The 12407-nt window shown below is 43.3% G+C and overlaps 1 protein-coding gene across 1 annotated transcript; it reads right to left on the reverse strand.

Moving 5' to 3' along the window:
* Positions 1-1500: 1500 nt before the first annotated feature.
* On the reverse strand, positions 1501-11161 carry KRT23 (keratin 23 (histone deacetylase inducible)). Its single transcript, XM_010147586.1, has 7 exons — positions 10745-11161; positions 7029-7111; positions 5349-5505; positions 3618-3779; positions 3400-3525; positions 2443-2663; positions 1501-1561 (listed from the first exon to the last, which is right to left on the reverse strand). The coding sequence occupies exons 1-7, from the start codon at positions 11159-11161 to the stop codon at positions 1501-1503; spliced, it is 1227 nt and encodes a 408-aa protein (XP_010145888.1).
* Between the last annotated feature and the right edge of the window lie 1246 nt (positions 11162-12407).

A 12407-nucleotide genomic window follows, 5' to 3' on the forward strand; every position in this document is an offset into this window, starting at 1 on the left:
TCAAAATTTCTCTAAAGCTGAGGAATAAAATAGTGTTTCTAGGGTGACTGTTTTAGTCGTGTACCTTACAACAATCCTACCAATGATGCTGTTTTAAACAATGACATTGAAAAGTTGTATACAGAGGAGTGTAATAGTTTTGCTTATGTAAATGTCACCTATGCCTTGTGTCACCTTCTTTTTCCTGTCTGTCCAGTTTTATAGCTTCTGATACAATGAAGCTTTTGTAGTCTTGACCTGTGTCAGTAACATTGCCACTTTGGGCTGGGACATAGGTAGGAAACTGCAAAATCAGACAATTAGAACAAGTAATGGAAAAGAATTTATTGGCTGCAGTGAGGTATATGATGAGAGACATAAGACCAGGAGAAAAATTGAGATTATTCACTTTAAATTGAGATTATTCACTTTAAATTATAGTTAATTTGCAGAGCAATAAATGCATCACAGGGGGAGATTCATGCCCCAGTGAGATGTGCAGAATACATATATTACCAGCTCAGCCCGTGATTTTTGTTGAATAGCTTTTCTTTGGTGCTTTGATGACTAAAAAGCTCTTTAAACTAACAATATCAGCTACACCTATCTCTGTATGAAACTTTTCATATGAGGCTGCAAATCATCTTAGGAGAGAGTTCACTGTAGTATCCCTACTTCCACACAGGGAGACAGGCATACAGCACGTAGTTGCACAGAAGGGTTGTCAGAGCTCAGCCTGTGAGGAAAGCTGGTAGTTAGCAGAGCAGTTTCCTTCATGCTTGCTGATGGATCTCGTTGATGGTGGAGGATACCACCCGCCCATTCACACTGTCGTGAACAATTGCTTTGATCTTTCGATTGGTCAGCCCAGCATGTTCTGAAGGCAAGAGAAAGGTTAATTAGACAAGCAGCAATGCTGAGACGAGATGATGCAGAGAAAGGTTCGTTTACAGTGATTTACCAGCTCCCTCCTCAACTGATCTATCTTTACGTGTTCCCCTTTAGGTCGATCCTTGTTACTGCTCTTTGTGAAATGTACTGTCAGAAAGTCACCCCGAGTCTCGTCCAGGTCAGGGCAAATGACTAACACGTCTACATCCCAGCCAATGCAAATCTGCCTTCAGAGCAGCCTACCCTAAATGTCTGTAGGTCATGCTCATGCCAGAATATGAGCTTCAGACATGCAGATTTTCTGTTTGCTCACAAGCCCTACCGCTGCTTTAGTCACCAAATGGCATCCCTATGCCTCCTCGCATACGATGAAAGCTTTCGTCTGGAGTCTCAGCTTTGGGCAACGTGGTGGAGCAGCAGAGGTCAGTCCGAAGGCAGTTGGCGAGCGGGCAGACTCAGCAGAATGTGCTCTCAAGTGCAGCCCTTCGCAAGGCCAGTGAAGCGCTGACATTATTCTCGAATATGGCCTACTCGAGAGTCAACTGTCATGGAACCTTCCAGAGTTCATTCATCTGAGGCTGAAACTCTGCTGAGGAAAGTTTAATTGGAAGTGACAATCACTGAGAGTCACTATAGAGAACAAAATAAGGCACTTTTACCTTTAGTTTTTGATTCCAATTTTCTTGCTATCCTGTAAAGAGAAAACAAAAATTATTATCCTCATTTCAAGAAGTTATTCATCCCCTTCTCACAGATTCTGATGGGACCTCACACCACTGTGAACAGAGAGAAGAGAAATTTTAAAAAAGAATGATGCCTTTATACCCCGAGAACTTTTCCTCTTTGGTAGTCTTAGGTACAGGTACTCTAACCTGAAACTCTCCCTGTCTGTATATCCATTATTGCTTCTGCCGTGGGCAGCTGCATCGTTTCTCTTATGTTCCGAGTTGTTCCAATTGATCCCAGTTTGGCTTCTGACAGACAACCCCGTTGTCTTAGTGCCACACTGTCCTGCCTCCCCGAGATTTACAGTTACGAAGGCTGCTAATCTTCCTTTCTCCAATTTTGTGAAAATGAGACCTGCTCTGTGCATAAGGTGAGAGAATAAAGAATTTCTGAGTGCAGAGATTTCAGACCAGGCAGAGGTGGGGAAACCCAAGAGCCCATCAGGAGGGGGCAGATTTTGTGTGCTGGTATTTGTAACTGCAGATGGCTGACCAAAACACATCTGAACTTGCCTCCAGGCTTCTTTTTGATCTAGAACTTGTTTTGAAGACAAGAATTTTCCTGAAATGGGCATCTTTGTCCTGTGCTGAGGTAGGCATGCTGTGGGAATGGAGATTTTTCTTTTCATAAAAAGTTATATTAATGTAGGTAGTCCAAATTACATGGGTACAAGTTTCTCTGTATACTAAGTGGCTCAAACTTTTATTAGGATTCATCACATTAAAATACCAACCCTTGATGTAATATGGCACTCACAAGCTTTGATTAAGCATAAACAAACAAACAAATAACCCGAATATGAGAACTCTCTTCTCATCTATTCCAGCCAGGGCGCCTTTGCCTTACCCATCAAAGTTCCCTTCCAGCAGCAGGCGGTAAGTGGAAATTTCTTTCTCCAGGCGAGTTTTGATCCCAAGAAGAACCTTGTATTGGTTATTTTGCTGCTTAATGTCATGACGAACCTGGCTTAGCTCTTCCTCACATTTGGAGATAATCTGCTGCATGTTTTGAAGCGCAACAGCATAGTAGTTCCGAGTGTCAGCCAAGGTGTCCTCCAGCATGTGTTTCTGACAGGGCAGATAAGCCAATATCACAGTTACTATTTATATGGTAGATAGAATGCAGAAAGGTGAGCAAATTGGGTCTCTAGCTACAAGATTGCAAATGTAAGACTGTGGTAACTTAAACACTTACGCGTTCCTGTCTTCATGTGAAGAGAGCAGGATCATGGGAGCTGTGTAGTGTGTGCATAACGAGAGGCAGAACCCGAGTGATTTGTCCCTAACATTCTTTCTGCTCAAAAGCTGTGTTCCTGTGACTTGACTCTGTCTGCTTGACAGCATTTACTGTCAGAATTGCTCCAGTCTCCAAGTCATGGGTATGTGAGCTTTAACTGCTACAAGAGCTGAGTTATATTTTTGAAGATTCTCCACCAACATTTTCCACAGTTTATACATTTAATGCATTATAGCAGGAGTTGTAAATATGAAATCTGTATTACTGTCTGTCTTCTTGGACCTGTTTCTTTCTAGACCATGGAGTCAGCTGTCCCATCTCTCTCTTCTCCCCATATTTTGTTCTAAGGAGAGACATACATTTTTCATTTCTTGGTGATGGTTGCTCAACCTATTTTGCATATCTGGCAGAGTCAAGCATGGCCAGAACTCCAATTTCACTGCTACCTCAATAACAACAACAACAAAGTTATGCTAGGCTATGGATTTAAATGAAGAACTGGGCCATGACCATATATTTCTGTGAATATAGGGACTAGCAGTGACCAGGCAGAGATGTCTACAATACCTTGCTCATCTGTGCCTGCAGCTCGATGTCCAGGGACTGCAAAGTACGCATTAGATCCTTGATCTCGTTCTCATTGCGCTGTATCTGTTCAGGGTTAGGGGTTGCTGCCAGGGACATAACTGCGCTCTGTGGAGTGGAGGGAAGAGAAACACTTGCTGATTCTGGTCAGTCATGTACAGCAACAGGGATCTTTGAAACGAGCAGCAAATAGCTCTTACCTGTTCTCTGTACCAACTGTCCAGGCTTTGGCGATTCTTTTCAATTATGGCTTCATAATCTTCTCTTATTTCTGCTAGGATCTTGGCCAAGTCCTCAGGAGGTGCTGCATTAACTTTTACATTGACTTGGAAGTCTTGTGATGAGCGATTTGCTTCCATATCCTGTTCATACAGTAGCAGAGGGAACAAGCAAACTTGTTTATGAAAGCGGACAGTGTTCATTCCTGTCTTGCCGCCTTCAGTTCCATCCTCTCACCGTACCCAAAATACTTTTTTCATTATGGTAGGTTAATTGGTACATATATTCAGTTAACACCATTTGGAAAATTTATATACGGATAATACTATGATGTGACTTAAACCAGTGCCTTATATCTGCTTCTGTGGCAGAAGTGTGCTGGAGAACTCAACAAAAACATGTGAGAAAAGCTATTCATACAGTGTTTCTGGAAGATATTTACTTAATGAAGAAGCACTGGAATTTTTTATTTATTTATCTGTTAGGAACCCAAAATCTTTGATGAAAATCTAACAGCAATTTCAACTTTCTTACCTTGTATGTTAATATTTATGGAACTATAACAAAGTTTACAGGAAAGTAATGTAAAAGTTCTGTGTAATTGTTAAAGGAATAATTGGATTAAAGCATATAATTACTGTGTAAACAACATAATTACAGGACGAGTCAAGCAGGTAGGGTAGCATTCCTTTGGCATAGCACAATCTTATGTGCTAGGTACCATTTTCAAAAGCGTCCAGGCAAAGTCGCATTTCAGGGTATGACATCACGGCCTCCAAAATGCAGATCAACTGGACATACTGACGTCTCTGTTGGCTGCCCTGCTTCCAAGAACTGTTTTATTACAGCCGTTCAGTAGTGTCCTTGACTCTACAGGGATCAGCCAAAGAGCTTCAGCTACTGCTGTGTGACCCTGCTCTTCCTATTCTCCATTTCAAGAATCCACAGATACTGAGTAGGATGGTTGGTTCTGTATTAGGTAATAACTGAAAACAACACCAGATCAAGCAAAATGAAAACAGCATGTGGTCAAACACTGATACTGTATGGGTGGGAATAACAGCAACCACTGTGGTACAGCTCTGGAAGAATTCAGAGCAGCATGTTTGGGTTTTTTTTTTCCCAATTGTTAAATATTACCTAATTGTTGTGCTTAGGATTTTGCAAGAATAAGTAATTTGACTTGACTTCACCAACCATTCTTTTAAATCTTCGTCCTTCAAGAATTCAAGGCCTGTTTAGTCCAGGTCAGCCTGCTTGAGCAGGTGTGGACAAGGTGACCTCAAGATATCCTTTCCAACCTCATCCACTCTGTGCTTCTGTGAAATGGTATATCCGGAGTTGAGGGGAAAGTGCGTGATGAGTCAAACCCAACAGCATCTGTTTGATTGAAATCTCTGTGTACTTACACCCCAGTATTTCTGAGAACATTTCTGTGGAATATATAAGTCATTCTCAGGTAGGACAGATGGGCAGGTGACTAGACAAGAACTTGGGAGAAAATACAGCAATTTTTGATCCTTTCTGAAATCCCAGTTTAACTGGTAAAGTAGTACACAAGCTTTGTGCCTCATCTGACTCTCATTGGCTTCTTTAGAAACATGATTGGGTTCTGAATCATCAATCTCATTTATAGATTGTGGATCCTACAGTTAATTGTATGGCAGCAAAGATTTGTGTGATAGGATTTTAGCAAGTGGAACTTTTTCTACCTCCTCATGGTCTTTCCTCCTGAGGATATGCTCTTCCCTCAAGCCTTCAATTTCCATTTCCAGATCTGTTGTAGTAATAGTCAGGCCGTCGAGCTCCTTACGCAGGTTCTCAACATCAAGCTGCACTCCCTGCCTGCGAGACTTCTCTGCTTCGTACCTGTATCAGGAAAAAGAAGATAAAGCACTCCTGCTGAGAACAGACCGCTGCTAGCCTCTTCTACAGGAAGCATCAAAGAGAAGTAGGCTCACTTACGTCCTCCATGTAGGGTACTAGAGAGAACAAAACAGGAGGGCAACAAATTCTGTCTCTAAAATATATTCTTTAAGAATCGTCTTAAAAATAAGATGCGTTTCATTATTGTTTTTCTTTCTTCCTCACAACTCCTCACACGAGGTATGAAATAATCACTTTTTCTTTCATTTTCCTTCTTGCTTTTTAACATTCACCAGGTTGTGAAAGCTTTGAGAATACGATTCTCAACATTTTGCCAATAAAGATGTGAAAACAGGATCAACAATTAATGCTTTCTGTAGTTTTTCCAAAATGATAACTTCCCAGTCCTTGAGAAAACTGGAAAAGTCTCACAGAAGCCAGTTATTAACATTCCCTCTAACCTCTTGCAGTGATTAATGCTTTCTGTAGTTTTTTCCAAAATGATAACTTCCTAGTCCTTGAGAAAACTGGAAAGATCTCACAGAAGCCAGTTACTAACATTCCCTCTAACCTCTTGCAGTTTGCCATCTGTAGTGAGCCAAAGTCATCAAGCCACTGCTCCGGCTTCCCTTGGGTACACGAGGCACTTTTGCCCCTCAAAATATTTCCCTGAACTCATTTTTGAGGGCTCTACTGATGTTTCTACATCCAATCCATCAGTCTCATTCTGAGATTCCAGTCTCACAAAGTAGTTCCACTGTTTCCTCTTGATGACACTACTGAGTGGTAAGGAAAGGGAAGGCTAGATAAGGCTACAGCGTTCAGTCTCCAAGTCTGTTACAGTATTACCAAGAGCTGAGAGATTTTTTAATAGCTGATCATCACCTGTTGAGAATAACATAAATCATGATTCCTAGGAAGTCTTAAGTTACAGAAATGTAACTTCTTTTCCTTCACAAAGATCTGCCTGGAAGTTTTCTGTCCAAGCATTCTGCCTTTTCCGTTGGCCTGAGAACTCTCTTTCAACAATGTGCTGAAAAATCAAACTGTTCTGGGAGCCAAGGAAGCACTGGCCCATTTACTGTGGCAACAGTTCTGAGACACCACAGCAGAAGATACTGAAGGACGGGTATTTCCTGCAGAGCGGGACAGAAGAGGTGATAAGTACAGGAAACAGATTTGGGCTGGACTGGGGAAGCATGGCGCAGAGAAGGGTTAATTTGTATTCCCAGATGACAGTTTTAAATGCCTTCTGTCACAAGTACCAAGTGTCTGCTGTAAAACCTGCTCTTCAGGACCTGAACTAAGTAGCATAAACATGGTGACTCAAGATTGTTCAGCAATCATTTGTGGTTTTTACATCCTTTTTATCCTTTTTCATTTTTTTCCCTGTTCTACATTGGTTTTATTTATCCAGTATCACTAGAAAACCTCTGTAAAATCAGTTTGATATTGGATTGTCAAGAAAAAGCAGTATTTTGCTTAACCCTCTTCAAATGTAATCAGGAAACCAAAGAAGAGCTTACTTGAGCCTGAAGTCTTCGGATGCCATGTTAGCGTTATCAATTTGTAGAAGGATACTGGCATTGGTGATCTTGCCATCCTCAATCTGGAAAACAGAATCCCACAGGAGTCTCAGTGTTGCCCTATGGTGAATAACCTGTGCTGGCTTAGACTCCCTGCTGCTTGTAGGAAGCATCTGAATAGCAGAATTCCCATGTTAAGGAGAGTACATGAATAAAAGCAGCTTAGTCTCCTGGTAGATGTTTCTGCAATTTTTGTTCATAATCTCACTTTTCTCTTTGTCTTCCTTTTCTGGATATGAAGTAGGAGGAGCCATATTATTCCTGGTCGGGTAGAGGATATGAATAATATTACACAGACTTCATGGTGTATTACAGAATAACAGTCACTGTCTTCCTCTTTTTGTGAACGGGTTTTGACTCTGCTGAGCGTTGCTGGAAGAGCAGCCCTGTCATCTTTAGGGGACATTTCAGTAAGGACCATTAAGCTGTGTCTGAGTACAAGCTAAATGCTGGAATAAATCATATGCTAATCAGTAAGCATGTGGATAAACACCTCGCTCAGTGTTGTGATACAGAGGTGTAATGATGATGAGCAGGACCCCTCAAGTCCGCCGTGTGCTTCAGTCTGGAGTTGCACGGATTGTCATTTTGAGAACAACACTGGCATCCATTCAGTTATTCAGTTATTCACCTGTAACTGGACGGAGTCATCCAGCAGCACAGAGTGATTAATTCATGTTTCTGATTTTGGTTTGCGATGTTGAAATTTGCCCTAAAAGCTGCAGGAGAAGGCGCACACGTCATTCATTTAGTCTACTCAGCTTGCACCTCAAAGGCTTCTAAGCCCTGTTAGCATGAAATAGCTTTGAACTATAGATCTGAATATGAAAAGCTCAGTGTTCCATTCAAAATCTTTGAAAGAATGCTAGCAGGAACTCATACATAATTGGCAAGAACTAATAATTGTGGGACCTCATGTCCTTTTCTAACAAAGAGGAAAGAGAAGCATGGTTGCAGTTCCAATAGCTGCCCTCACTCAACACCTCCAGAGCAAAACAAGGTGCGTAAGGGCTGTGGAGAAATCATTAGCCATTTACAAAGCTCTCAGCACCTTGAAGTAAAACTTCCCACACCTCCATGAATCACAAAGAAACAAGGAAATGACAAAATTGTTCTGAAGTGTCAAAAGTTTACCTCTCTCAGTAAAAAAGAAGGTGCCTGTGGAATGTTTTAGCTAATCTGTTAACAGACTGTACATTCTTGAGCAATGAGCAGCACACCTCAGATACTGCCCTGGGACATGATCGAGGCCAGCTGAAGAAATAACAATATCCTACATGTGTTGCTGCCTGGAATTTGTTGTCAGAGAAGAGGCGATTCTTGAATCCATCCTTAGAGAATGGTAAATTTTGCTATATAACAATACCCTACATGTGTTGCATGAATTTGTTGTCAGAGAAGAGGCGATTCTTGAATCCATCCTTAGAGAATGGTAAATTTTGCTATGGAAGGTAATAAGGCAATGAGAAACAACACGAGTTCTTCAGCCGTGTGCCCCTTCATACTCATGCAACACAGCAACCCATTTAGACAAATGCGTTATGGCTCTTTCTGTGCAGGCTGAACTGGCAGCGTTTTGCCAGCTGTTGATAGATCTTGATCGCTCTGCCAGTCAGCAGTGCGTGCAGATGTGGACATTTAGCTGTTCACGATTATACAGAATTATTCGCCACATCCATCACGAGTACGTCTGCATCACTAATACCAATCCGCAAGCTTACAGATACTTAATGAAGAACTCACGTGTTATTATCCAAAATACACTCAAATTCCTTCTCGGAACAGATTTTTTTCAAGGTGGCTTCCTTCACTGACTTCTTCCTCAGCATGTCTTGTGCCCTTCGCCCAACAGCACTGATCCTGTCTCCTTGAATGCTGTGTGAACCAGTTTGCTCGCTTAGCGGTACAAGATGTTCGAATGAGGCATCGACCTGAAGAACAGCTGCTATTTTACTTGGTGTCTGGGTTAGAATGGAGTGAGGCTGGAGCAATGCTCCATCTGGCACATTCATCCCCAATTCAGGTACACAGGGAAGAGTCTCGTCCAAACTGTAGAACCCAAAAGATTATATGCCTCCAAGTTTAGACTGCTAGCATATCATAGACTTTCTGCATTATTAAATATAGGGTCCTAAATTTGGTCTAAATTTCATTTTAGGTACTAAATTAGTTTCACCTTTTTAATTCATGGTTAATTAATTTAATTATGGTTAATAATTAGATGCTGTATTTTCACTCATTCTGCTGGCAGTCATGGTGCTAATTGCAATAATTTCTAGAGAAAGTCAAAATTCTGGGTTAAATCACTGAATTGTCACCTGTGAATAATCCTTTACCCCGTTCCTCCCCCGTCCGAGCCCCGCGTTCAGAGCATACTGGCTGTGGCGGCTGGTGGTCTAACAGGTGCCTGTAGCCAGCGATGGTGGGGAGTGTTAAAAACAAGTGGTTTGGGTACAACCTCTTCAAAAGTGAGGGCTTTACCCCAACCAGCATTATGTTTTGAGTCTTCCTGTCTTCCTCAATCTTTCTGATTTATTAATTACAAATCCCTGTGAACACACCTATATTCTCGATGAACAAGTTTTTATCTCTGGATTACTTTAAAAAGCCAAAAGTGCTCAAGCGATAGGTCTGGAGACGGATGACCTTTCTTTATCCTTAAAACAGGAATCGGTGATGACAACTCTGGCTCTCCTTCCCCATCGGCTGTGGTCAGAGTGCCTCATCTTCTGCCTGGAGGCAACACATTTAACAGGGAGCAGGGAGTTTGATTAAGACCCTGGCCTCTGTCAGCGAAGGTGCGGGATAATACCCTTTCCAAGCCCTTTTGAAAAATACTTCTCAGGGTCTTGAGAATGGCAGGTAACCGTATTCTAAAGAGTGGAGGGAAAACAACAACGTTGCCTTTGGAATAGCTTTGGGTTTTGCCCCATATGTCTATGTAAAGTTAATTACACTGATTAGTCACACAGATGGTTACAGTGCTAAGTATGTTCATTATGAATACAGATTAATATTATGCTTAAATTTGAAGACACGTGAGTTTGGGAGATTGAAAGAGTTACTGTTGAACGTTAATATTAAGTACTGGCAGGAACCAGAAATTCTTCTTTTAATTATAGTGAAAGCATCCACAAGGAATTTGTCACTGCTATTTTCTTAATTACAATGAAGTATTTTTCCATCTGATTACATAAGCTCGTTGGACCCAAAGCTCCTGCAGTTTCATGGACTGTGACCGCAGGAATCAAAGAAATGAAATGCAACCGAGTGTCTGAAGACAGGATGCGTGAGAGCGGCGGCCCCTTCAGTCTGCCTGCTCTGTAATCTGCATTAATGCATATGCAGTCAAAAGACCGAATTCTGCCAGACAGAGTTACTCAAACCAGTTTCACACACCGAAACGAACACTGGGCAGCGTACTTCATACTGCCAGACCTTGCAGAATCCCCCTCGTCCCCCTCCAGCCTTTCTTGTACCCCACTCTCCTCCTTGCCAACACACGGAACGTTTATGCCCAGATCCTGGAACCACTGTCATTAGTATTTCTAACATTTAAAAGGTTCTATTTAACTTTAAAGGAAAGCCATCAGCAGAAATGAGTACCCAGACTCCTTAAAAGCGCCTCGAATGACACAGTCCCAGCTCTGACTTACCTGTCTTTGCATGTCAGTGACGTTTTGCTCGTATTGGTTGAAGTCATACCTCTTTCCGTGCGACTTTGTCTTGTGCCACTCCAGGATGCAGCTTTCCAGCTGAGCATTAGCCGCTTCTAAGGAGCGCACCTTGTCCAGATAGGCGGCCAAACGGTCATTCAGGTTTTGCATAGTCTGTTTCTCATTCCCACCCAGGAAGATGCTTTCCCTGTGGCGCTCAACGAAGCCTCCCCAAGGTGCCCCTCCTCCAGTCGCCAGCCAGAGGGGTCTGGCAGAGGAGAAGGAGGCATATGTGCTGCTGGCACCACCGTCTGCACCTGCAGGTCTGTAAGAGGTTCCTTGCTGGGCCAAACCACACCCTGCACTACCCCTGAGGGACCCAGAAAAAAACTGCAAAGGGCCTTGGCTGGTGCTCATGTTCAGCTCTGTTGTGAATCTAAGGCAGTGTTTGACTGGCGCTGAGCAGCTCCTTAGCCTTCCCTAACAGCTTTATGCCTTTTCCTGTGGGAGTTTCCCTTCGATGAATGACTACAGCAACAAGATTGTGTCATCACGAAACGTGCTTCCTCTTGGTCAATTCTGAAGCGTTTACGAGCCTGCACGCAGCGGTGGTGTTAGCTGGGCTCGCAGCCACGCACCGATTGCTTCCCTTTCGATTGTTTTGGTTTTTTTCGTTTTCTTTTCATATGATAATCGTGAGGTGTGGCTAAATCAGTAGGTGTGGAGCAGGATCAGCTCTGCCTGACTCTTTTCCAACCCTGCAGTTAATACATGGCGTTTTCCTGTTTACGAGGCGAAGACTATGGTCCATCCCAGTGTACCCGGAGAGCCGGGGCAGGGATGGCTCTCCCGAGAGACTTTCTTTCCGTTGTAACGCTCAGGCTTTGAATTCCAGCACTCTGTGAATCCTGACTGCAGTGCGTCCGCTCAGGCTGTCAGTAACGTACCGAACAGCTCCCGCCTGTCTGAGACACGAGGCGTTAGTGAAGTTATCCAGCCTCTGTCTTACCTAAAACTCCAGTCTGAAGGGAGTAAGGCCCAGCTATTCCCTTTAGCTGCCCAATTCCAGCTGAAATGCATGAGAGTTGGGTACTTCACGACCTTTCTCTAGCGATTTTTTCACAATTCGAGGTGGTCTTGTTGAAGTAGATAGCGATGCAGGAATTTCTTGCTGTCACAAGTGTTAATGGTATGAATCTATTTATATGTTTAGCTATAGAAAACACTTAGAATACGAGTTTGTAACAATCCTCGAAGTATTCTGGTGTTTATTTAAAGGTACCAGCCCTAAAACTGACCTAGCAAGCGTGCAAAACCAGCCCTTCTCCCAAGTTTTGGGTAGCCTTCTGTCGAACTTCCACCACATACAGCCCGGGCGCCTGCGGTGGCGGCAGTGACTGCTCACGCCGAAGCGTTCCCATGGCAACAGCGGGGGTGACTGGGTTTCCCTTGGCTGTCACCGGTTCTAGATTCTAGCCCCGCCGAGGGACGGGATGGAGGAAGGTTTGGGAAGAGGTGGGAGCGCCGGACGGGCACGGGCTGTCAGCGGCGCGGCAGGGTGGGCGCGGGGAGCAGCGCCAACCAGACTGCGCTGGCGGGAAGGGAGCGGAAGGAAGCTTTTCCTTCGGAATTTGTCGGGGACGAGGCGCTGCTCTCGGGCTGC

The sequence above is a fragment of the Eurypyga helias genome, unplaced genomic scaffold (assembly GCF_000690775.1).
Source record: "Eurypyga helias isolate BGI_N326 unplaced genomic scaffold, ASM69077v1 scaffold7732, whole genome shotgun sequence".
In the NCBI taxonomy this organism is placed as follows: domain Eukaryota; kingdom Metazoa; phylum Chordata; class Aves; order Eurypygiformes; family Eurypygidae; genus Eurypyga; species Eurypyga helias.

Excerpts from the sequence above, each read along its gene's own strand:
- KRT23 (XM_010147586.1), bottom strand. The coding sequence starts at position 11,161 with ATGAGCACCAGCCAAGGCCCTTTGCAGTTTTTTTCTGGGTCCCTCAGG. Across the intron at positions 7,112-10,744 it reads TCACTGACATGCAAAGACAG|ATTGAGGATGGCAAGATCAC; the intron begins GTAAGTCAGAGC and ends TCTGTTTTCCAG. Across the intron at positions 3,780-5,348 it reads GGAGGAAAGACCATGAGGAG|GATATGGAAGCAAATCGCTC; the intron begins GTAGAAAAAGTT and ends CTGTATGAACAG.